At 47.4% G+C, this 27,332-nt stretch overlaps 1 protein-coding gene across 4 annotated transcripts in view; it reads right to left on the reverse strand.

Moving 5' to 3' along the window:
- Positions 1-27,332, reverse strand: part of LARP1 (La ribonucleoprotein 1, translational regulator) — a 938,019-nt gene that overhangs the window by 664,727 nt on the left and 245,960 nt on the right. For all 4 annotated transcript variants that reach the window (XM_085617634.1, XM_085617633.1, XM_085617636.1 and 1 more), the window contains exon 3: positions 15,526-15,591. In XM_085617634.1, coding sequence (XP_085473760.1) covers positions 15,526-15,591 — 66 coding nt within the window. The remainder of the gene's footprint in view (positions 1-15,525; positions 15,592-27,332) is intronic.

Consider the following 27,332-nt stretch of genomic DNA (forward strand, 5'->3'; position numbering starts at 1 on the left):
ACTGACTCCCCTATTTTGCGAGTGGAATGCGCTCTAGGGGGTATGGTTAAATTTCTTTTAGCTTTAATATAGCAAGTTTGAATGTATTTCACAATCCCTCTGGCAATACCAGACTTTGAAATAGGATTGCCCTTGTGGGGTGGAGCAAATGCAACAAACAGTTGTTTGGCAAAAGTCTTTGGTTCTAAGTAGTATAGTAAAGCTCTTTTAACATCAAGCGTGATAAGAGTGCGTTCTGCTACAGAATCAGATTGAGGAAAGAAAACTGGTAACTCAACCAATTGATTTATATGAAAAGCAGAAACTACTTTGGGAAGAAATTTTGGGTTAGTATGGAGAACTATCCTATCTTTATGTAGCCGAAAGAAAGGTTCTTCTGCCATTAATGCCTGTAGCTCACCAACTCTTCTCAGTGATGTGATAGCAATGAGGAAAGCAACTTTGCATGAGCGGAACTGTAAAGGGCACTTGTGTAATGGTTCAAAAGGTGGAGCCATGAACCTTGTGAGAACAATGTTGAGATTCCATACTGGAGCAGGAGGAATGGTGGTATTACCTTTTTTAAGCCTTCCATTAAGGCCTTGATTACTGGGACTCTGAATAGTGACAAATGTTGTCTATTTTGGAAGTATGCTACTGCTGCAAGGTGAAAACAAATAGACGTGTACGCCAGACCTGTTTGTTGCAAATGTAACAAGTATCAAATAATGTTTTGTATAGAAGCATCTAAAGGATTGATTTTGTTGTTCTTGCAATATGCAGCAAATAGTTTTCGTTTTGCGGCATAGCAAGCCCTGGTGGTAGGCTTTCTTCCTTCTTTTAGAATATTCATAGAGTCTGGGGGTACATTTAAATAACCAAACTTTATGCCATCAGGAGCCTGATCAATAAATTCAGTTCTTTGGGATTTGGACGTTTGATTTCTCCATGGCTGTGTGAGGAGACTGGAGTTTAGGTGTAGTTTCATTTGTGGAACTAGTGACCGCTCCAACAGGGTGGTGTACCATGGTTGACTAGCCTATGTGGCAGCTGTAAGAAAGTGCCATCTTTACATGTTTGCCCCCACATTTTGCTAAATTGCTGATGTACTGTGACTGAGTGTGCCTTGGGCTCCAGCCAAGCAGGTACCCAGGGCCTATATTCTTTCCCTAAAACGGCATTGAAAACAAAACACAATTGGCATCTATGGCTACAGGTCAGCCCCTGGTAAATGGTACCATGGATACCCAGAGCACTGTGACCACCAGAGGACTCCAAGGGCTGCAGCACTTATTTTGCCACCCTTAGAGGTCCTGTATCCTGACATTCACACTGCCTTTGCAGGCTGCGTGTCTTGGTGCAGAACAAAGTGAAAAGTCTAGATGGCACACATCTGTGTGCCATGCCTATAACCCACTGCCCTGGCACTGATCAGTCACTCTAGCTTTGTGCACTATACCAGAGGTGAGGGTACAGGTGCATAAGCCCTGTACCACTACAGAGTCTAAAGCCATTCTTAGACTTTGTAAGTGCAGTGCTGCCATTAAGAGTACATGGTGCTGGGAGTTTGTCATTATGAACTCCACAGCACCATAATGGCTACACTGAAAACTGAAGTTTGGGATCAAATTTCTCAGCACATTAATCTGACACGGATGTCAGTGTGGGATTTAATGAAAAATGAACACAGAGGGCATCTTAGAGATCCCCCTGAACACTAACCTACCACTAGTGTCCAGGCTGAGTGGCTGCTTTCAACTGCCACAATCAGAAATGTTTCTGGACCCCTGGGTCGAGAGCCAGCTACTCTCTGGGGCTTAAAACAATGCACGTCCTGGGACGAGGCGCCAAGCCTACTCTCCCAGGATGGGCAGGGTTTACAAAGGGGAAGCTTCAAAGGCTTTCTGCGTTTGAGAGCTTCCCTAGGCCACTTGCTGCTTTCAACAACTGGTCCCTACTGGTTCTGCCCCCCACTTTGGGTAGGAGAACCAGCGGGAAAAACAAGTGAGGAAGAGAGGTTTGCCCACGTCTGCTAACTCCCCCCCCCCCCCCTTGGGGGTGGGGGGATTCGAGGTAAAGTACAACTCTCAGTCCCTGCCATCTTGCTGATGGGGGGCTCGGCCAACCAGGGACAGGCTCATGCCCCCCTCCCACTGGAGGGTGGCATAATAGGGGGAGTACCCACCACAGGGAAGGGACCCATTGGTCCCTGCCTTTTACCTACTTGTAAGGCCCCTAAATCTTGTATTTAGGGGCACTCCTGAACCTTGCTTCCTCAGCCAAGAAACTACTAGGAGAAGAACAGGAAAGACCAAACAGCCGTGCAGCAGCTAACAAGAGGAAGACGCCCACTGACTTGGGCTGAGCCCTACCGGCCTGTCTCTCCCTCAAACCTGCTCCTGCAAAATCCCGGTGTGTCCTGCCGCCAGCAACCTTGAAAACCCCAAAGGACCTGCCTGCCTTCAACCCCAAAGACAGTCTCCAGTTAACACTGGATTTGTTCATCTGCAACCTCAAGCTCCAGTCAGACACCGCGAATCTGCCCCACTCTGCTCCCACCGTCCGAGCGGGCAAACACCCCGAGGTCACCCTGGCGATCCTGACCGGAGATCCGGCAAGCCCCAACTTGCCTCAAGCCTCCGCCAGACACCTGCAGCCTAAATCCAGAACGTCCCCCCAACCACGACCAGGAGCTGGTAAGATCCGACCCCAAAAGGCACCCCTGCACCAGACGCCCCACGGCCTTGGGTGGCCAAACAGCCTGCAGTGCCTTTGCAAACCAGAGGTTCCCCGTTGAAAACAGGGGGCCATACATCGAAACAGCACCCTGCACCCGGCTGCCCTAGTGCTGCTGAGGGTGCACCTTTGGTGCTACTTTGTTTCCCCATTTTCCCTGAGCTAAAGTCCAGGAGCTTTGCTCCCACAACCAAGCGGCCTGCTTATCAGCAGCCACCAACCGGAGGCCCCCTATCCACCATTGGATAACATTGGGCCTCAGCACTCTGCACCTGGCCGCTCTAGTGCCGCTGAGGGTATAACTAGAGTGCATCCTTGACCCTGGAGGACCCCTGAATCTAACCCCAGAACCTTAGCTCCCACTACCAAATACCGCTAACACTGTTTTCCTCCATAGGATAACTGACTTTTTCTTGGAAATTCTTTTAACCCCTTCGCTGCTAGGCCCTCCCAAAGGATAGATACTAGCCTCCCCTGTATAGCAATGAGACTCACACAACCAATGACATGTCCAAGATGTGTTAGATGCATTCCTACAACACCCTGCATACGGCCTTTCCTCCCCCCTACACACGCAACAGCACATTCACGCTGAATCACAGCCAGTCACATCACTGAGCGCCCCGGCGCATAATCAGACCGCTCCCACTCCTCCCTTACACCTGGTTTCCCTCCCATAGTTCAGTTTTGTTTGTCCCCCTTTGGCATTTCCGAAACCAACTTCATCCGCCAGGGAATACAGTCACTAACTCTATAAGAGGTGACATACAAGTGTAGAGGGGAGGGCAAAACACCAACCAACACCCCCGGGATACATGCCCAACAAGACATCACAACAAATTAAATAAAGTATGCTGAGTCAAACTAGAAGATAACTCCTGGACAATTGTAAGCTATCTTATCCAAGTTGTATTGATGTATGGTGAGATCGCTGACTACACTGGTAAAAATAACCAAATGCCCACAAATGTATGATATAACAGGTCAATGATGCAATAGCAACTTGTAACAGGAAATGTAAAAATCTCAAACAAATTTAAACAAAAAAATCATGGGGATTCTAAAGGTACCTATGGTTTGTGGATTCCCCTGGAGGGGGCCAAGAAATTAGCCCAAATAGAGGTAAATTTTGTTTTCTTGGAAAAATGGGAAAAAAGGTCTACATATGAAAGTCTTTTTTTCCCTGCAAATGGCATCAAAAAAGGAATTGTGGTGCTGAAATCACCATCTTCCCAGCTTTCAGGGACAAACAGACTTGTCAGAAAACCAAAATGTGTTCGTTTTGGCATTTTTCTGGGACATAGCCTATTTTTTGTGCTTTCAACCTCCTTCCACTTAACGGTAGAAATGGGTATGAAAGCAATAATGGATCCTGGAAAGCTATACATTTTAGAATAGACCAAATTCTGAATTCAGCAAGGGGTCATTTGTGTAGATCCTTCAAGGTTTCCTCATAGAAACTAATTGTTGAATATAGGAAAACTTGAACATTAGTTAAAAAAAAAAACAGCAAATTGTGTCAACGTTTTCACCTGTAACTTCTAATTATGACAACTGTTTGAAAGCAATACACCGTTACATCCGCTGGACCTTTATGGTTGTGGGGATATATAGGACTTGTAGGTTCATCAAGAACCCGACGAACCCAGAGCCAATAACCGAGCAGTGTTTTTAATTATGTACCGGGTATATAGCAATTCATTTGGGAAAATATATACATGGAACAATCTGTATGAGAGACACTATGTATTTCTGAAGTTGGATTAAAATAGAGTTTAGAAACCGTAGATATTTGCACATTTCAGAAATTGTGAGTACCCATACTAGCATGAGAATTATAGGTCATTTTTCAAAATGACTTGCACATGGTCTCATTTGGAACGCAGAAATGCATCGAAAGTCCATAGGTAATAGTTGCTCTACATTTCTGTGTTACCCTAACTCTCCCGATAAAAATGGTACCTCACTTGTGTGGGTAGGCCTAGTGCCGGCGACAGCAAACGGCTCAAAGCGCAACGTGGACACACTATATTTACAGTGAAAACTGACACTTTTTTTGCAAAGTGCCTAGCTGTAGATTTTGAACCCTAGCTCTGCTGGCACCTAGGGAAACCTAGCAAACCTATACATTTTTGAAAACTAGACACCCAGGTGAATCAATGGCGGTATGGCTTGTGTGGATCCCCCGTTTTCATACCCAGAATCCCCTGCAAACTTCAAATTTAGCAGAAACAAAAGTCACTTTTTCCACACATTTATGTGTGGGAAAGTTGTGGAATCACCGGGCTGACACAAATTTCCTACCACCCAGCGTTCCCCCAAGATTCCCGATAAAAATGGTGCCTCAATCGTGCGGAAGGCCCAAGTACCCGTGACAGGCAAGGACCCAAACAGTATTGAGGAAACATCAAAATTGTCAAAATTGTCACAGGTACTTGAGCCGCCCGCACTAGGGAAGGGTACCATTGGAAAGGGGAGATCCTCCTCTTTCCAACGATACCTCTCCCATCTTTTTCGGTGTTCGGGGGACTGAGATAGCCCCACAAGCACCGAAACTGAGAAACTGAAACTAAGTTGTGCGCTATCGTCATTGCAACGAAATTCAAAAATATGCCTGGGGAGGTAGTGGAAGCTCTTCCCCCACCTCCCCAGGCAAAAAATATTAATAAATGGGAAATTCATCTGTCTGCAGCAGAGGGATTTCCTGAGCATGTGCTCATGACGGAAAGGTTCCGTCATGAGCACGCTAGAACTTGTGCTCATGACAACCATTCCGTCATGAGCATGGAAGGGGTTAAGTGTGGAGTTTGAAAACCTTAAGAAATTCTTTAAAATTGCAATAACAAAAACCATTTTATTTACCTGTTTACAGGAAATGTCCCAAAGTAGTATCCAGGTATACTACTGAGTAAGAAAAGTAATCTCAAAAGTAACTTACCTGTAATTTTACAGAAGAGCCCATTCAAGTCTATGTGCTGTATTTACAAAGTATTGCATTTCTCTGAAACCATACAGTAAGTCAGTGCATATACATGTTCAATTCAAACTGTTTACAAACTGCATTACTACTGTAAAGTATTTATTGCTTGCGCCAAGCTTGCTTCTAGAATATACAGCTAAAAGAATATTTTCATACAAAAACAATTGGTCTGAAGTTCAGTCTTTGAGTGTGTGAATTAATTTGCGGACAGTGTGTACAACACATGCTTAATACTGTCCTTTGATACTGCCCTACTGCTCAACCACACAACCACACAACCACAAATATAGAGTGAGGTGCTATCTAACGTAACCTCTGCCCATCTTTGGGATTCCACTGGAATGTGCACACTATAGCTCACTTTGGTATAGTATATACAGTGCCAGCTTCCAACACTGTTTATTTTAATGTGTATGCAGTATTGTTTTGTAAACAGATAACCACGTTGCTGCCATAAATATCTCCTGTAAGGGCGCATTTGATAGAAAGGCCACCGTTGCTCTTTTTCCTTGCGGAGTGTCTCTTTGGGGTTGAGATTAGTTTCTCTCCGGCATTTCTGTGGAAAAATGTAATAGTTTGGGCAATCCATTTGGCAACTGTGCCTTAGTTACAGCTTTACCCATATTATTTGAAAAGAAACAGTTGCTTTGTCTTCCTGCACATCTTTATCTTTTCAATGTAGTACATATGGTGTGTTGTGTCCAGCGTGTGTAATGCTCTCTCGGCGTGACTTAGGTTTTTTGGAAAAACGTGGAATTTGAATGGTTTGGTTAATGTGGAAACAAGACTACTTATAGGTAAGCATTGTGGGTCTGTCCTCATCTCTACTCTGTCTTTGTGAACCTGAAAGTATGGTTCTTGAATCATGAGCGCTTGAATTTCACTTACCCTGCGTAGCGATACTATGGCTACCAGAAATGCTGTTTTTAGGGTGAGCCAATGGTTCTATTGTTGGTGCTCCCCCACACACCAAAAAATCTTGAGTAAGTTTTGATTTAATTCCCATATGTGAGAGCATGACGCTTGTGTGCTCCGTCTGTCCGCTTCTACAGTGTCTTTGCCTGAAAGATTAACTACTTTTACTTACATTCTCCTCTGTATTGCCCACTTCCATATCTTTTGGGCTAGTCTTGACCAGGCAAGGGATTGAGTTCCCCCTTGCTTATGGATGTAAAAAAATGTATTTGTCTGATTGGATCAATATTGTCTTTCCTAATAGCTCTTTCTGAAAGGCTTTTTAAGGCTAGGAACACTGTTCTTTGTTCCAACATATTGATATGCTTTACTGCATCTTCCTTCCAGACTCCTCACACTTTGAGCGAGGCTATATGCGCTCCCCAGCCCATATGAGAGCCATCTGTTGTAATGGTTACTGGTAATGGTTACTGTTGGGAGTTTGTTGTGCTAATTTCCTACCTCTTGTAATTGAATTGGTCTCCCGTGTCAACTTGCATATGGGATTATGGGGATGCATGATGCCATTTCCCCTTAACAATTTCCCCACTGTCAGGAGCTTGCCCCATCTGGTAAAGGCGAGTTTCCTGCAATACTGACTGAATCTCCTTTTCACAGGGGGTATACTTATCCCTGGATCGAGTTGATCAGCCTTTTGGTTGGCCTGGTTGTACATGCCAATGTCATCAGGAGGCGAAGGCCTCGACTGTTAACTGTCTAGTTCCTTCTCTGGGGAGTTCATAAGCTCCTGCCACTGAGAATCACATACTCCGACTCTTCAGAGCCCTAAAGCAATTCCAGTCCTCCTTGCTCCTTTTCTTGCTCATAGAAGAGCTCCTCTTTCTCCTCTGGTCCAGGTGTTAAAGTAGGTTCGGAACATCCTTCTTGCCTTAGTCTTTTGGTATCGAAGTTTTCGGAGGAATTAGAAAGTCTTTCAATGCTACGCCAGTCCTTCTAAAGCATTGTAGCAATTTCAGTTTTGAGGCACCTCCTCTTTGACTCGTTCGCTGCAGAGCGTTCCTCTGGGTTGACGTCTATTTCCTCTTCAACATCGGGGTTCCTTTGACATATCGATCGTCTAGACCTCTTCTACATCAGAGCATCTTTTCCTCATCCAAGTGTGTTTTTTCAGGCATTACAGGGGTCCAAAGGTAGTAGCCAATGGGCTACTTACCTTCAGGGTGACTACACCCATTGTATGTGCACTACCTCTGGGGTAGGAGCATACCCCTAACCCTATTGGCTAAAATCCTCCAAAACAATATGGTGGCTTTTCAAAAGAGGGTCATTTCGGCTCAGAATACCTTAGGGGTTGTCCTTGCCGAGAGAGGACACCTCTCCTGCTTACTAATTTTCAAGCCGACATTGCCGCCAAAAGTGGTGCTTCGTCGGGGGGGACAGGCTTCTCCACTACCTGGAGAGGCCCTGGTCAGTATAACAAAAGACAGAAAGCCTTTTAGGCTCACTGGCCTTCAATGCTATTCCTGCTTGGGGGTGTGTGTGAAGCACCGCCACCCAGAGCAGGTTTGTTTCTGACCCACAAGAGTAAAAGGCTCCCACATCAGGGAGGTCAGAAACATGTCTGGAAGTGGCAGACTGGTGCATTTATTAATGAACTCAACACTGACATCAGTGTGGGCTTATTAATCAAATGTTTGGTACAAAACATCTGGAAATTAAGCAAAGCCATAATGGGGCTTTGGAACTGGTAGTGACAAGCTACCAGCCCATGTAGGTCTGGTACACTGGGATGTGTGCCAGGTCTACTTCACTTTAACCGGCACCAAAAAACACAGGCTGCAGTGGCAGTGTGCGTGTGTTTGATTAGGGGTCTCTAAGGGTGGCATAATACATGCTGCAGCCCTTCGAGACGCTCTGTTCACAAGGCCCCTGGTACCACTGGTACCTTCTACAAGGAACTTGTATGTGGACCAGAGGTGTGCCAATTTGGGAAACAAAGGTACAGTTTGAGAAAAACAGGCACTGGGAACCTGATTACCAGGGACCCAGTGCACATCAAAGATGCATCTGAATCAAGCAAAAAGCATGTGTGGGGGGGTGGGGTGGGGTTTACTATGCTAAAAGGAGTACTTTCCTACAGGAGATTCCTTCCAGTACCTTTTCCTTGATGTTTAATGAATTTCGTACAATCTTTCGCAAACTTCTTACTAACCTTTTCTTCCTCGAGTTAGAGAGCCTTCAGCCAAGCATTCAGATCCAAAGGTGGGAAAAAAATCTGAAGATGGCGCCAAAGAGGGGTGTTTCCAGAGGGGCAGACAATGTCACAGGAAGCACCAAATGGGGGAAACGTTTATGCCCAATAAGTAAACAAGCATTGAAAATGCAATAGATCTCACATTTGTTTGGCTTAGAGATATTGGCATTGTAAATGGTAAGGTCTTATATCTGTGTTACGGAGTATGTATGTGGAATTATGTGGGTATCAGATTAGGCAGTTGTGGAATTGTGTGGCACGGAATGGATTTGTGTAGTGGAATTATGTGGCATGGTGTGCTGTGGAATTCTGTGGATTGGAATTATTCTGTATTGAGTGGAATAGCTTGCAGTGGGATTGTGTGTTATGAAGTGTAATTATGTTGTATGGTATTTTGAGTTGTGGATTCACATCTTTACAGCGCCCATAGTAGTACTGTATACTGAACTGCACATTACCAGTGGCCACATATGGATGAATTGCAAAAGCAGAGCGCAGCTATGACCGCAAACTTACAAGTAGTCTGCTTACTAATGTGCATACTTGCAATTTATTGGAGGCTATATTGCGGATTATACAAGGCCCTCGTCTCACAGCCTCTAATGCCCAAAATCTGTTAGAGAAACATCCAATACCAACTGTATGGTCATGCAAGCTAATGGCCACACTGATTGAATAATACTTCCAACAAAAGTGGCTATATCAGTCACAATAAATAAACTAGGAATTCATTCAAGATCACACTGTATTTCAAAAATACAAAGAAAAAAGTTTTTCATGGAAAATGCATCTAGCTACAGCATGGCATGTTTATTTGAAGTTTACATGCATCCAATAAGAAGGACATACAGCTCGCTTTTATTTACATGCTGCTACGAACTGAAAGCATACACATCGATTGAGTCACTGTACATTGAATATGGAAATAAAAATACAAATTAGGTGAACCAGAAGTCACAATACAAATGCTCAAATATTCTGCCTTAACCAATACAAATAAACCAAGCTCAGAACTTCCATGTAAGGTACGATTATAATATGAGTACTGTAGAGATGTACTGGTGTAGGTGCATACATCGTAAAGCATGAGGGTGAGTCTGCAATTATTTGGCAATTGGTTGTACATTTGGATTAAAATGTGCCTAAAAGGTAAAGGGGAGTGTACTACGGGGGAAAGAGAATGAGAAGTGGGCACCAAGAAGTAAATGGGCCAAGTGTGCAATGGGCATGAAGAGCGGAAGAATGCACGATGAAAATGGGCCATGTGTACATAGAGTAGAGGACCGGAACAATCCTGTACTGTGAACGATGAGGAGACAGGCTTGAGACAATAATAAAGGGACTACTGTTTGAAGGGAAAAGGCATCTACCAAGAAGTGGGCATCAATGCATTGTGAAGGGTGTAAAAGAGTAAGGAAGGTAAACCGAAGTGTGTAGAATAGAAGGATGGCGTGAACGTGAACCGGAAAGAGGCCAGGTGGGCATGGCAGTAAAAAAAGGGAGGGGCGAGAAGGAAGGGTGACTACAAAAGATTGGCAGAAACGCATGGAGGAAGGAAAGGGGACAAGAACATATCATGAAGTGGTTGGTGTAGGTGTGTTCCAAGAAGAGATCGAGAATGTGTGCAAAGGATCAGTAATGTGCACCAGGAAGTAAATAAGGTGAAGTGTGAGGCACAAGGAGCCCATCTATACACTAAAGGAAATATTGTGACCCAGAAAGGGTCCAAGCCTTCGACTCAGACAAAAAACGGTTCATTTATGTACTACTCCAGTAGAGACAGTCGCACCCGGACCTGCGGAAGCCTTTCAAACCCTCCCAAGTAACCTGGTAGCGCCACAGCTCACCCACATCCATGGTTCGCTAATGAAACGAGTGGTTGAGGCTATGAGCATTTCTACATCCAGTTAAGTGAAACAGAAGAGCCTGGAATTCAGTTTCACCCAGAGACAGCCATACCGCTGCCAAACGAGGCTGAAAGAGCGCGACTTACGGGTGAACTACATCAGGCACAACAAAAATCAAGAGCCACTCTGTCGTGAGGCAAGCAGAATTCAAGAATATGTGTTCCCATAGGCAACTTGGAGAACAAGCGCAATATACTTGTCGAAAGAAACCGAAACCAGAAAACATGCAGCTGCTTTGCCGATCGAAATGCACAACCAACAAAAGAAAGGTGTGCCGCACTGGTTAAATTAATACATTTAAAAAACGTTGCGGGAAAGCCCGACGCTGGCAGGAGAAAGGCATCTAAGAAAATAGTGCTCCTATGCCATAATTCAAAGGTCCCGAGTAGCAACACGTGTAACAGGGGATCATGGGAGGTTAAAGGAAGAGAAAAGGAGTTACTAAGTAGGGACTAATGAGACTATTAACCAATGAAAAGCTACCATTTACAAAGGCCAGTGATTAGAACAAATTAAAAAGATGGGCGGAAAGTAGGTGGAGCTACATGCCCATATCCTGAATACAGCAGGTCTCGAAAAAACGCAAGCGTTGCCTAGGCAAGACCTGAAAATAGAGGGACTACAAAAAATGGAGAATTCCGGACCCAACCACTAGATGGCGGAATAATCCACAGCATGTAAATCCAGAAAAGATTCATACTGCAAAAAAACGGGTTAATGGCTGTTGAGCAACTTAATATAGGCAGTATACTTGAAACTCCTTTTGGAAGTCAGAAAGTATTTGATTTGTTGCAAATAAACTTATTTGAATATCTACAGATTTGAGATTATCTCAAAGTCGAAACTTAAATGTGCCTGGCTAGATCAGATGTATTAGAATTAATCCATTCAGAGAAAAGAAAAATGGTACACTGTTAAGTGTGGGTTCATAGCAAGTGGTGCTGTAGATTAAAATGCTCTGCCCCCGCCCATGCCATCTGTTGTTGGGATGGGACGTTTGAAATTGTTTTTCATCAGCGAAAGACCTGCAAGTCACAAGATGCACCAAGTTAGATCGGTTTCGAAGAGCAGGTGTGAGTATGTATGGAATAGCACCTGAACACGGTATGGTGCATAATGCTTATCGTCGAAAAAATATAAATAACAAAAGTAGAGATGTGCAAATAGAGCTGGTAGGTGGGCGCAAAGGGATTTACAGCACTAAATGCTATTAACAGAGGCTTTGAGTAACATTTTCCACATGTAGAATATTACTGTAGTTAAACATGCTCTGAATAGATTGTAAAGGAGAACCCGCTACAGGCAATGGCTACCAAGTGGATAATGAAAATGTGTGAAATCAAGTCCTTAACACTGTCTGCCTCACTACGGACTGCTGGCAGACTGAAATGTTCACACAATAGAGCTTAAAGTGTGTGAGGTTGACCAAGTCGCTGCCTTACCAGGATATTCCAGAGGAAAGCCCTTGTTGTCTTGCTTATAGCGCGAGCCCAGGGGGTAAAAGGGAGGACTCCATCAGTTTTATGGTAGCAAGTTTGGATGCACTTTAATATCAATCTGGCAATTGAGGCCTTTGAAAAATGCCGACTTGTGAGGTTTTGCAAAAGCAACAAGAGCGGACTGGACCTGCAGGAAAGATTGGTCCTGGTGACATAATACACAAGTGTGTTTAACATCTAGAGTGTAAAGGATTTTCTCTGCTACAGTCTGGCTTGGGGAATGAAGAATGGCAGCTCTGTTTGGTTGCGGAGGAAGGAGGAAACCACTGAGGAACTTTGGATTTGTTCTGTGAACAACCTTGTCCTTTGAATGAGAGGTTCTTTGTTTAGGACAATCTGCTACTCACTGATATGTCCAAGAGAGGTTATGGCTATAAGAATTTACTTTCCAAGAAAGGAATTACAATGGGCAAGAATGCAATGGCTCAAAAAGGGGTCCACGAGTCTTGTATGGATTATGTTGAAGTTCCATAGGGGGAGACCTGGTTGGGGGTGTGTTCTCTGGGAGGAACAACTAGTAAGGCCCTCCGTGAAGCCATTCATTACAGGGATGCAATACAGGATAGTTCCCTGTTTTACATGTATGCGGCCACACAACCAAAATACAGTCATTTAGAAGTGTGGGTGAGGACTGCAGGCTACGTCCTGGACACTGGTTTTAGGAGTGTCAAGTGATAGGTAATGCAATAATGGTCAATCTCATCCATTTTGAGACAGTATGCCCACTTAATAGGTCTATAAGATTCCTCCAGAATGTCTATGCATTCCTGTGGCAGGTGTAGGTACCCAAACTCTAAGACCTCTGGTACCAAATCACTAGAGTGAGCTGCATGAGATCTGGGTGTCTGATCTGCCATTGGTTGAATGTTAGAATGTCCAACCTGTTGAGGAGGTTCTCATGGGGGTGACTGAATGGGGGGTGATTGGCATCTTGAAGAGTGTTACATACTTGGGCTGTGTGGCCCACTTGAGGACGACCTGGATAAGTGTTGAGAAATGTTGGACTCATGTTCTGAATCGTGAGACGGAAAAGAGTAGGCAGAGATCTGACCAGTTCATCCATAGTGCAATGCCCATGTACAGGAGGTACCTGGAGTAAAGTATTAGCATTTAATTTTTTGATGGCGGCGAACAGGCTCATCTGTGGTGTGCCCCCATGCTGGGAGTACTGGTGTAGGACTTGCAGGTATAGTTTCCACTCATGGATTTGAGGCGCACCTTTGGAGCAAACATCTCTTCTCCTGCCTTCGTTAGTGTCCATGTAGGCATCCCGGGCATACCCTCTACATTCTTGCTAGTAGAAATGCTGCAGTCATCTTTTGAATTATTGGGTGGGATCATGGGAGGCAGCCCTGATGAAAGGAGCTTTTGGATCCCCTAGATTTGAAGAGCATCCAATTTGACATTTGCCTGCAGCATCTCATCAACCTGGAGCCCAAATAGGTGTTCCCCCATCAAACGACAGATTGAGGAGATGCTGTTGGACCGCCAGCTTAAATCCCAAAATGGAGAGCCTGGTACAGCCTTTAATAAGGACGCTGGCATTAACCACTTGGGAGGCTGTTTTTGCATCACTGAGGATAGAGAGCACAATTTATGGCGGCGTGGAGATGGCCTTGCCCTCTGACACTATCCCGCTCCTTTACTGAACTCTTCATGTAAATGTTTCACCAAAACCTGCATTTCTTCCAACTACAGCCTATCAGAGTGGGAGGGGAGGTCCACGGAGTTGGATAATGCACCAGAGGTTAGCCCCCTTACAGCCAACTTCTTGCCAGAGGCAGCCAGCTTTTTGCACTCCTTAAAAGACAGTGGGGTGTCACCTGTGGCTTGAGCAGTAGCCTGCTTGCAGGCAGTGTGTATGACCAGGTAGTAGGGCGGACATAGACCCCAATGTACACAGGGTCACTGTAGGAGGGTTTATAATTTGGACGCCATTTGGTGTTACTACCCTGGCCTTAATGGTATGATTTGAGCATGCCCTTTAACAGGAAGACTTGAACATTGTTTCGATGAGGACATTGTCTTCCTCGTGGAGGGTGTGCACCACCACATTCTGGATGGTGGTAGACCGTGGCATCATCTGGGGCGAGATGCCCTTTCAGGATAATTAATGGCCAAGGTCTGCCTCGTCGGGGGGTCAACATCTTTGCTGTCCCAAGGGTGGCTGGAAAGGGAGTAGGGGTGGTATACGTGGTCAGTGTGGTGGAGGAGACGGTGGCAGCGGAGGAAACAATGGTGGTGGAGGTCAAAGTGGAGCACAGGGGAGGCTTGTGCCCATTTCTGTTTCTTGAGAATAGGAACATTGGGGGGGCCTCCGATGCAGGTCCCTTCTCAAAAGTCCTCTTATGAGGCAGATTTTCACTAGGTTTTTGTGGGGCGGCTTTGCAGAAATCTAACGAGTAAAGGGATGAATAAAGATGGTCTTCTGCCTTGTGTCGAGCCCCTCCTATAGTCTTTAAGGGATCAGCTGTTCAGAGTCTTCAGAGCTGTTCCTTGAGGGTGTCTGACATCGATAAATGCTTCAAGGTCAACAGTGTCCTAGGCTACAGCATCAAAGGGGACTTTGAGTGGGGTTAAAGCTTGTCAGTGGTCTTGGACTGGACGGCCAAGAGGGTCAACACAGTTAGTCAGGTCCTTTTTGGGTTCAGAGGACTCTTAAGGTGAGGACTAGAGTCTGAAGGTGGCGGAGGCCCTGGAGGCTGTGGCACTTTGGGCACGGGGCCTCAACACCAGACTCCATTAGAAACGGTGCTCTGCCTCAACAGTAAGCCTCTGATGAGTTTGAGCCCGGTCGGTACACATCCAAACCAGATGGCAGGAAAAAACCTAAAGGAGTCAATGCCCATGCACATTGCCTACTAAAGGTGCAGTCACAGTGCATCCTACGACTAAAAGCCTTTCTTCAAAGAACAAGTTGCAAAAGCTCGAGTCCATCACTGGATAGCAGAAGAACACAATGCACGGTTATCTACAGCAACATACCACAAGCATACAATTTCTATTCAAGAATTCTATGCTGTATTTTTGCAACACAAATGAGACCAAACTACAAAAGTCATATAAGCCTCAGCACATAGAACTACCTAGAAAAGCACCTCCTCCCACTGTATATTATCCAGTGATGCCACTCAAACTGAAACGTTAGCCTTGTGCAGAATTTCTCAAATCTCTCGAGCGTACCAGCAACTAAAATTAATCCATAAAAACACTTGAGAGACTGTACCAGATTGATTAAAGGAGGTTAATTCTCACCGGGGTACTTTTGTGAGCAATTTCTCCAGGAGTGGGCCAGTTCGTGGCATCACCAAAATCTCCAACCTATGAAAGCAATGCATAAAAAGGGTTACAGGATCTACTAACAGTATCTGATGTTCACATACATTTGACATAGTACAAAATGGTAACAGGTTCTACAATCTGCATCTGGTATTCACATATTTTGTTATAATACAAGAAGGATAAAAGAATCTTGCTGGAGATCCGGTAACTGCTAGTTTAATGCTCCCTTCAACTCCCAAATAGGCCAGAAGCAACTTCTTGAAAGCTATTTAAAGCTGTGCAATGCTGGTCAGCATGTGTGTTTCACAGCTACCCATTAATGTGCCACTTCTTACTGCAGCTACACTCATTCTCTAGTGGTGCTTTATGCAGTCACATCAATTTACCAGATCGATACCGATCAGTAGTATCTTGAAAGAGATTGACGAGAGGCTGATAGGAAGGTCCTCGGAACAACAGTGCTATGAACCTGGAATAATAAAGTAATCTTAAAAGTGATATCCTACTGTTCTGGATTTGTCTTTCTCCTAGGGGTAAATTTCCGAAAGGAGGGAAAAATGTTAATATGTACCACTCCTATAAATTCTGGTACTGTGTTGCCTTGTTCATAATGGACTTGTAAAACAAGCAGAATTTAAAACTAGCATTTGCAAGGCAATAGGTCTCACATTCACGCGAGTTTGAGCCATTGGCATTGTGAAGGACAATGCCTTTTATTTATGTTTTGAGTTTTAAAACATAAAAAAAAAGGTATGGTCATTTAAAATACTAATCGCTTAAATTCTTGCAAATGCAAGAACTATTGCATTGCAATTAAGGGCCTTCTCGACCACTTGTTGGATTGTAAATATTAGAGGAAGAGACCGGCCTGCGACGTCTTCAAAGTAGTGATAGTGCAGTGAAGATAAGTGTTGTAAATTACATAGAAAGTGTGAAGTGAGTTACATATGATCCGAGCTATAAACACTAACAAAGCGCTCCAACACCTTTTGCTCGGATTACTCTGTCGTGGCTCAGGAGGAAGAGCGGGGAGGATTTATTTCCAGCACTGTGATTTGAGTGTGCAGTGTGGCATTGCGTAATGTCATTGCTATCTTTGGCCTAATAAAAAACTTCAGCAGTAGTATGGCCCGGGCTTCACCTCCTGGTGCAGGGCAGACTGCTTTATGGCAGGCATGGAGGGAGAGATAGAGGGATGAATGGTCTCGGATGCAGCTCCGGCCTCGTACAGTGCCCCTGCTAATAGTAAGCGAGAGGCGCTGAGGTTGTGGCAGCGGGACTAGAGGTGGCGGGGGTATTGGCAGAGGAGGGGGCGGCGGTTTAGGCAGAGGAGGGGGCGGGGGTATAGGCAGAGGAGGGGGCGGGGGTATAGGCAGAGGAGGGGGCGGGGGTATAGGCAGAGGAGGGGGCGGCGGTATAGGCAGAGGAGGGGGCGGCGGTATAGGCAGAGGAGGGGGCGGCGGTATAGGCAGAGGGAGGGGCGGCGGTATAGGCAGAGGGAGGGGCGGCGGTATAGGCAGAGGGGGGGGCGGCGGTATAGGCAGAGGGGGGGGCGGCGGTATAGGCAGAGGGGGGGCGGCGGTATAGGCAGAGGGGGGCGGCGGTGTAGGCAGAGGGGGGCGGCGGTGTAGGCAGAGGGGGGGCGGCGGTATAGGCAGAGGGGGGGCGGCGGTATAGGCAGAGGGGGGGCGGCGGTATAGGCAGAGGGGGGGCGGCGGTATAGGCAGAGGGGGGGCGGCGGTATAGGCAGAGGGGGGGCGGCGGTATAGGCAGAGGGGGGGCGGCGGTATAGGCAGAGGGGGGCGGCGGTATAGGCAGAGGGGGGGGCGGCGGTATAGGCAGAGGGGGGGGCGGCGGTATAGGCAGGGGGGGCGGCGGTATAGGCAGAGGAGGGGGCGGCGGTATAGGCAGAGGGAGGGGCGGCGGTATAGGCAGAGGGAGGGGCGGCGGTATAGGCAGAGGGAGGGGCGGCGGTATAGGCAGAGGGGGGGGCGGCGGTATAGGCAGAGGGGGGGGCGGCGGTATAGGCAGAGGGGGGGGCGGCGGTATAGGCAGAGGGGGGCGGCGGTGTAGGCAGAGGGGGGCGGCGGTGTAGGCAGAGGGGGGGCGGCGGTATAGGCAGAGGGGGGGCGGCGGTATAGGCAGAGGGGGGGCGGCGGTATAGGCAGAGGGGGGGCGGCGGTATAGGCAGAGGGGGGGCGGCGGTATAGGCAGAGGGGGGGCGGCGGTATAGGCAGAGGGGGGCGGCGGTATAGGCAGAGGGGGGGGCGGCGGTATAGGCAGAGGGGGGGGCGGCGGTATAGGCAGAGAGGGGGGCGGCGGTATAGGCAGAGAGGGGGGCGGCGGTATAGGCAGAGGGGGGGGCGGCGGTATAGGCAGAGGGGGGGGCGGCGGTATAGGCAGAGGGGGGCGGCGGTATAGGCAGAGGGGGGGCGGCGGAATAGGCAGAGGGGGGGGCGGCGGTATAGGCAGAGGGGGGGGCGGCGGTATAGGCAGAGGGGGGGCGGCGGTATAGGCAGAGGGGGGGGCGGCGGTATAGGCAGAGGGGGGGGCGGCGGTATAGGCAGAGGGGGGGCGGCGGTATAGGCAGAGGGGGGGCGGCGGTATAGGCAGAGGGGGGGCGGCGGTATAGGCAGAGGGGGGGCGGCGGTATAGGCAGAGGGGGGGCGGCGGTATAGGCAGAGGGGGGGCGGCGGTATAGGCAGAGGGGGGGCGGCGGTATAGGCAGAGGGGGGGCGGCGGTATAGGCAGAGGGGGGGCGGCGGTATAGGCAGAGGGGGGGCGGCGGTATAGGCAGAGGGGGGGCGGCGGTATAGGCAGAGGGGGGGGCGGCGGTATAGGCAGAGGGGGGGGCGGCGGTATAGGCAGAGGGGGGGGCGGCGGTATAGGCAGAGGGGGGGCGGCGGTATAGGCAGAGGGGGGGCGGCGGTAGAGGCAGAGGGGGGCGGCGGTATAGGCAGAGGGGGGCGGCGGTATAGGCAGAGGGGGGGCGGCGGTATAGGCAGAGGGGGGGCGGCGGTATAGGCAGAGGGGGGGCGGCGGTATAGGCAGAGGGGGGGCGGCGGTATAGGCAGAGGGGGGCGGCGGTATAGGCAGAGGGGGGGCGGCGGTATAGGCAGAGGGGGGGCGGCGGTATAGGCAGAGGGGGGGCGGCGGTATAGGCAGAGGGGGGGCGGCGGTATAGGCAGAGGGGGGGCGGCGGTATAGGCAGAGGGGGCGGCAGTATAGGCAGAGGGGGCGGCGGTATAGGCAGTGGTATTGGCGGCGGTATTGGCGGCGGTATTGGCGGCGGTATTGGCGGCGGTATTGGCGGCGGTATTGGCGGCGGTATTGGCGGCGGTATTGGCGGCGGTATTGGCGGCGGTATTGGCGGCGGTATTGGCGGCGGTATTGGCGGCGGTATTGGCGGCGGTATTGGCGGCGGTATTGGCGGCGGTATTGGCGGCGGTATTGGCGGCGGTATTGGCGGCGGTATTGGCGGCGGTATTGGCGGCGGTATTGGCGGCGGTATTGGCGGCGGTAGTGGTGTTGTCAATAAAACAAGATTTTGAAAACAAGCCATCAGGTGGCTTTAGTACAGATGAAATGCAACACAGATGTGCTGTTGTGAGCTTCAGCCCATTAGCATAGGATTGTGCGCTACCAGGAATTCACATGAGTTAATTTGCTAATCATTTCTAAATCCATTTTTTATGCGGGGTAAATTAAACAAACAAGATAATGCCAGGTTAAAGTGATTAAAAGCAGGCAGCCATGTTGCTTAAAAAAACACAAGCGGTTTCAGCTGAAGCAGCGCATGTCCAGAATGCAGTGGGAGAAACTCAAAGTAAAATAGTGCTTACAGACTACAGTGAGAGTTACCTACCTTCGGTAACAATGTATCTGGTAGAGACTATTCTAGCCGCAGCTTCCTTAACGTAGAATTATCCCCAGGCGTGAGACTGGTACCGGAAACTTTTTTGCCACAGCATCCCTGCGCCCCGGGGGCGGGGCGACATCACGCGACTCCGCCCAGGCGTCGTCCGCGTACGTCATGTCAGCGAGGTCACATAAGACTCGCCATGGCACGCCTACGTCAGTTTTCTTCGGAGAACTTTTCGCACCACAACGCGGACCCTTCAGATAAAAAACTGTGGAAGCATGTGAACAGTGTGCGCAGAGCAGAAACATTGGAAAGAAACGGTGACTAACACCACCAGAGGAGTGCCAACACTGCAGAACCCAAGGGCAGGGAAAGAAGAAAGAAGAACAAGCAGAAACCTGCGCAATCACTCTGCCAGCACATAGACAACCTCCCATCCCTGTGCCCCGGAGGCAAGAACATGCGTAAAAGTCATGGCACACGTAGGCTCCATTTGGACTATCGACGCCCCAACACCAGGAAACGGTGGATAGGACGACACGCGGGGCCACATCACCCGCGCAGAGTCCCCGCCCCTGGCAGGCCGGAAACCAGCTCCCGGGGACAAACTGCGACACTTACCCACCAGGGAGCGACGCTTACGGGACATCGGAGAAAGGTGAGGACGACTACCACAGCAGTGTCTGAAGCCGTCCGTCGAAGCAGGCCGTGGGGAGGACGTCGACCTGGAGAGACGCGCCGAGAGAAGTTTCATCCGGCGCTCCTGCCGCGACTTCGGCTTCAACTGTTGGCACTGCGTACAATCTGTGGTGCCGTGATCCTCCCCCAAACACCACATACAAATGAGGTGAGGGTCCGTCGCCGACATAAGATGCCCACAAGACGTGCAAGTCTTAAAGCCCGAAGGCATTCGCACACTGTTCCACTAAAATAAATGGAAGACAAGCATTTGCAATGCAATAGGTCTTGCAGTAGTTAAAGTTTGGGCTACTGGCGTTGCAGCTAATAATGCAACGTCAATAGGTCAAACTTTCAGTAATGCAAGACCTATTGCATTGCAAATGCTTGTTTGGTAGGCCAGGGAATATTAAGTGATTGACTATCACAGGATGTTGAGCCGACCCAGAGACTAACCTGGTTCCCCAGCTCCAAAGTCGGCAGCTCTGACCGTTATACCACCTCCACATTAATGAACATGTATAAGTAGCTATGAATCCTAAAGAGTCTGTAAACTTCACAGGGTAAAACTTTAAGTCTGCTTTTTGCTGTCAATCAGGCTCCAACACTTCAAATTACTGTAAACGCTAGCCACTGTGTTTGGACAATAAAAGGCATCCCTTGGGCGGGGGGAGTGACGCACATTTTTCAAAACAAATAGAGTTTAGCTTTTTTGTAAAAAGTATTTTATAGAAAGTTTCCATTGATTTAAGCAAACAAATGCACGCACATAAAAGGCAGAAGGCACGTGACTGCCCTCCCCTTCCTTCTTGTCTCTTGCCAGAGAGCACCCGACAGTCTCGCTAAGAGGCTACAGGAAATGAAAACAAAGAGGAGTTGACATGGTTACAGGGTGATAACTAGGGAAGACATGGCAGAGGCACTTGATGTACAGCCGGGTCACCAAAGGTTGGCTCCGGAGTCAGAGTCCTGCTAATTTCCCGACCTAAGGCGCGCTTCATTAACCGAGCCTCGAGACAAAGCGTCTGTGTCCAGCAGAGAGGGAGCTCGTTATCCACGCAGGGAGCAAAAGATACAGATCTTAATTGTTGAGGCCAGTTCAGGTTTTTAATAGGAAAAAAAACTCATCTTTGTTTGGAATGGCAATTTATGTCTCCCCTCAGAACCATGAATATAAAAGTATCCATCCTGCCCTGTTAAAACAAGTAAGATGCCCAAGGTGGGGGGGTGGGGGGGAGGGGGGATTTGAATTGAGACATGCAAATGAGGGGAGGGGATCTGCCTGGCTAAATGAGGACATTTGTGACAGGCGAAAGTAACAGAAGGAAGTGGTACTGAGGTGCGCGTGCGCAAACTTGGGGTCTCTACAAACTCTGAATGTTGACAGTGCTTGTGTGTTTTTTGCGCCCAGTGCGCTGCGCGTGCCTGGGTTACACACATTCCGAACCTCATGTCCCCTCCCACAAAGAGCGTTGCGTGGCAGTAGGCCTATGTTTACACACATCCCGAGTCTTAGCGTTTCTCGTGTTTCCTTGCGCACATTGTGTCCCCTGAGCCGAATAGATTACTGTGCACAGGAAATCAAATTTCTCTTAAAAATGGCACGTTATTACAAATTCGACAGACGTGTATAATCTAAGCACAGTTTGAAGTAGGGCAACCCCGGTGTATATTGCAGGGACATACAATATTTTGTATGCAATAAATGCATAATATGGATAGGCCTTAATTATATAAGGTTTTCCAGCACCACTTCATACAGTATTCTAAATTGAGGATAACTAAACGCCCTCCACCCACCTCATGCCTTAAAAGGTGTGACGAGGTGAAATAGCGCTAAACAGGGGTCTGTGGAGACAAAGGTGTCCTCATACAGCAAGCGGGGTCTGTGAAAAGGTGCATCTGTCATTCCGGTGTGGCTGGCGCGCGAGGAGCCCGCTCAGGTACCCCGACACCTCTCGCTGGGCTTCCAGGCGCCTCGGGATGATTGACTGCACATTTATTGGCAGCTGATTCTGAGCAGCACGCTCAACCAGCAGCGCGCACCCAGCCAGGGGGGCTGGGCGCGCGCTATGAACTAGGATAATATTGTCCCTGCAGCCGTGCACGGAATGCGCGCCACTCCATTAAGCGTGGAGGTTAACTCCACGAGTGGCTGGTGTAATGCAAGCACTTGATTAAGGCAGCCCGGCGGAGGGGCGGCTGGTGCGGCGCAGCCACCCCCAGCGAACGATTACATGATTGATATAATGCACTCTGAAAGGGCTCGGTTTGCTCTCTTAATTTGGGTCATTACTCAGAAGGCGAGCGTGGGATCGCTTCAGCAGCCCCCAATAAAAGAAAATTGTTTAAATGCGGCTCTATTAGGAGGCCGATATGTGACACTCCAGCATGAAAACTGTGCACACCACAGAGGAGTGGGGGGGAGGGAGCGCAGCAGCAAGGCGAAAGCGCTGCTTCGCGTAATGGACACGGACGGGAATTGGCAGAGCAAAGGCGGGACATGTGCCCGCCTTTGCCCAATTGCGTGTTTTTTCCTTTTTTTTTTTTTAAACGCGAAACCCATTGGCTGCATGCAAAAGCCAAACCACACGCACAAGCGTGTGGTCAGCTTCCAGAACCCCCTTTCAATAAGTCTCGTGCTCCGCACTGCAACGCTAGGCGTGAGACCTAAAAAAGGAGGGCTCTAACAGGCACGTAGCAAGGTTCGGATCCGCGTTGCACGCCGAAAAGGAAAAAACTGACGTAGGCTCGCTGTGACCTCGCTGACGTCATGTACGCGGACGCCTGGGCGGAGTCGCGTGATGTCGCCCCGCCCCCGGCGCGCAGGGATGTTGTGGCAAAAAAGTTTCCGGATCCAGTCTCATGCCTGGGGATAATTCTACGTGAAGGAATCTGCGGCTAGTAGTCTATCAGATTAACCGGTCCCGTGTAACAACCGAAGTAAAAGGGCCAGTTGCCATTAGAGGGAACAAATGAAGACAAGGAGGGACTAACAAGTCTATTAACAAATCCAGATGGCAGCATTTACGAAAGACTACACAAGCCAATGAAAAATATGGGAGGAGAGTCGGCGCAGTTTCTCTCCCATACTCTACTACAGCAGGTCACGTGCCCTACTCATGCATCACATTCTGTCCTGAGCCATTTGATTAAATGTTTTATTTGGCCTGAAGCATAGCATACAAATCTAGAGAAGACTGGTTGGGAGGTGTTGTGGATTAAACAGGCCCATGAACTACAAGGAACCACGGCAGGAGTGTGAAAAGGTCTTGAAATGGTTGGGTGCACTATCCTGATTTAAGCAGTCAGTTCTTATAGGGATGTAATTAGTTTCTACAAAGTGTTGTCTTTACTAATGTATAATTTTTTGTTCATGCTAATACTACTAAGAAACCCAATTTCCACAATTTTGACCCATTGGTTTAAACACGGCAACACTACATTGTGCTATTTAAAATAAATTTTGATGAGCTAATCAATGCAACTTCCAAGAGTTTAAATACTTTAGCATTTAGGTAAATTTAAGTTCATAGATCACAGCTGTGAAGGATACATGTTGGAGAATATGTGTGAAACTAATGCTGAATCCAACCTTAAACCCCCTGAATACAAACAAATGATTCACAAGCCAATAACTGCATGCTATAACACTGTGTACATCAAGGTGAAACACTGATGTGGAAACCATTTCTTTTTAAAGAGAAGCAGGAATACACAAAAAACTGGGACATTATTCCTAAGAAGTGTGCATGACCTTATTTTAAACAATTTACGGAGATTGGAGAAATTACAAACTATCAGAAAATAAATCAACTCATTAAGTTAGCATCCATCTCTCAAACTGAATAAAAAGAATAAAAAAGTAAATGTGACTATTACCGTAATTAAACTTTATATTTGGACAACATTTATGCATGTAGTAAACTCAAAGGAAGTCTAGAGCAAATAAAGCAAAAACTTAAGGTTGTTAAATTCTACCAAACAAGAATAGAAGGAAAATGCTACTTACCAGTATGCATCTGTTCTTGGCATGTAGAGCTGCAGATCCACACACTATGCATAGATCGCCATCTGGTGTTGGGCCCGGATGTTTGCACTTGTTTTTGTCTTGGAAAAGTCTTTGGAAGTCACGAGATGGGTGACTCCTTCTTTGGATGATAGTGCGCATGGGCATCGGCTCCATCTTCAGATTGTTTTTCGCCAGCAGGGAAATGGTGGCGTTTTGTGAGAAACCGATAAGATACCCAAGTATGCTGTATCTAAATAAGAATACTGGAACAGATAGAGGTAGCCGGGGAAGTGAGTGGGCGTGTGTGGATCTGCAGCTCTACATGCCAAGAACAGATGCATACTGGTAAGTAGCATTTGCCGTTCGAGGCATGAGCTGCAGATCACACACGAAGCATAGATTGTATAGCAGTACCCATCATTAGCGGCGACCACCTGTATCTGTTGCAGTGGTTTGGAATAATGTTTTGAGTACAGCCTGGCCCACAGTAGCTTGCTGCTTTGTTTGCACATCTACACAATATTGTAGTGCGAATGTGTGCGGTGTAGACCATGTAGCTGCTTTGCCGATGTCATGCAAGGGAATGTTGCCTAAAAATGCCATTGAAGCCCCTATCTTTCGGGTAGAGTGGGCTTTAGGGGGAACTGATAATGTTAGTTTTGCTTTGTGCAAATCTGTATGCATTTGACAATCCACCTTGCTATCCCAGATTTTGATATGGGGTTGCCTTTATGTGGTGGTGAGAAGGATACAAAAAGTTGTTTTGTCTTGCGAAAAGGTTTTGTTCTCTCGATTTAATAAAGCAGTGCTCTTTTGACATCTAGAGTGTGAAGAGCCCTTTCTGCAACTGTTTGTGGTTGCGAGAAGAACACTGGCATCTTCCAGACACTCCACTTCCACCATCACAGTCCCTTATTTAACATACATCCAGACCCCCTCTCACCCAGCCTTTACACTCTCCCTCTCCATAGATAACCACACAGAAAGAGTTCATCACAAGGATCCCAATTACGTCCCCCACTGCTTACAAGACACTACACCTCCCTCACCCACAGTCCATCCATTAAAAAGGTGACAACTCACTCCAGACCCCAAACTAGATGATATTACAATCTCTTCAACAAATCAAGGCTGACATTCAAACTCTACATGACCTAATTCTTCAACAACCTAAGCTTGTGTGCACTAAAGCTGAATCCAGAACACTACCATACATCAAAAATTCAAAGCACACCCAAACAGAAGTAAGCTCCCATAATCAGGAGCCCCCATGTTGGAGTACAGTGCCTTACCCCAACGCATCATCCCGCCCAATCAGGTTGAAACACCTATCTCCTAAAGAACTATTCTCCCTACTCCGCTCATACGATCGATCATACCCTCCATCTACCGTTGGGCAACCTTCGAACTTACCTACAGATTGCCTAATCCAGTCTATTCCTATCAACTCCCACAGAGTTATAAGATACAAGCCCAGAGGCATAGTTGAAAACAACCTCACGCATATCCCTCACACACACAAACCCACCACAGCACCCAACAAGACCAGGCTAAAATGTATACTCCTTAACTGCAGATCAGCATCTAAGCATACAACCGATATAGCGGACCTTGTACTCGCTAACGAACCAGACATCTTAATCCTGACTGAAACATGGCTAAGTAAATCATCTACGCCCATCCTGGACATACTAGTACCCCCAAACTATGAAATCACGAGACTAGACAGAATTGATAGATTGGGTGGTGGGGTTGCCTGCATACACCAGAGCAATCTAACAGTAACCAATTCCAATGCCACGGCACCACCCTCCTGTGAATACCTTTGTGTAAATATCTCTAGTAATAACACAAATACGCTCTATACTCACATTTTACCACCCTCCAGGAGATAACCTCTATTTCATAGAACACCTTATGGATACTCTTGCTACAAATGACGGTCAACAAATTATGCAAATATTCTTGGGGGACTTCAACTTACACTGGGAGGACCAAAATGACCCAGGGGTCAATAGCCTCAAAGCTTTCCTCTCAGACTTAAATCTTAACCAAATTTTTAACAGCGCTACACGATAAAGGCTCAACCCTCGACCTAGTAATCTCCAAAGCTAACTCCATTCAGCTTGACTCAATCCTCCCGTGTGATTGGTCAATCACATCATCACTTTCAATATCATGGAATCAGTTAAACAGCTTTCGACCCTGCCCCCAAGAACAAATATTTGGAAGCGGAACCTTAAAAACATCGATCCCAACCTACTTGTAACCTCTAATCCCAACATCCTTCGTCCACCGGAAGACCTAGCCGATGTACATGGTCTGACCAACCACTATTTCCACTCCATGAACAACTTATTAGACGAAATAGCTCCCTTACAATTGAAAAGAACCACCACAAAAGACTCAACCCTGGTATGACGATAGGCTAAATGAAGACAGGCAATCACTAAGAGTAATTGAAAGTCGATGGAGATCTGCACCGTCCTCGTACCACCTCAAATTACTAAGAACCACTAGAAACTCCTACTTTAGAAAGATAGGAAGATCTAAAACAGACTTCAGTACTCAACTAGACCGAGCCAAGAACCACCCCAAAAAACTATTAGATTTAATCAAAGCCCAAACCAAGAGTATACTCACCCACCCCAAGGCTACCCCAGACACCTTACCAAATTGTGAGGAATTTGCCTCATATTTCATTATGAAGTAAGAAACCATAAAAACCGACTTCCTTAATGACCTTTTAACCCTTACGGACACACAGAAGAACTCCTCAGGGCCCCAGACAGGGAACCCAGTCAACTGCTCCACAAAATTAAACCTTAAAAACAACGCTTACTGGTCTACCTTCAACTCTTACAGTGAAGACACTATACTAAAAACGCTCACCTTGAATTCCTCCAGTCACTTCACTGACCCGCTTCCTGCTAACTACCTAAAAGATTTCATTCCACTGCTACTACCGTTATGGACCAAGATTATCAACACCTCCCTCAATCAAGGAACCATCCCAGAAATCCTGAAAACATGTCAGGTATCCCCTATCCTAAAAAAACCAACAGCTGACCCATCGGACTTAAAGAACCATCGTTCGATATCCAACATCTCCACCCTAGCCAAGCTCTTAGAAAAATGTGTTCACATGCATCTCATCAATCACATTGAACAATTACACCTGCTCAACCAATAACCAATCAGGCTTCCGGACAGGTCATAGTACAGAAT

The sequence above is a fragment of the Triturus cristatus genome, chromosome 7, assembly GCF_964204655.1.
Source record: "Triturus cristatus chromosome 7, aTriCri1.1, whole genome shotgun sequence".
Taxonomy (NCBI): domain Eukaryota; kingdom Metazoa; phylum Chordata; class Amphibia; order Caudata; family Salamandridae; genus Triturus; species Triturus cristatus.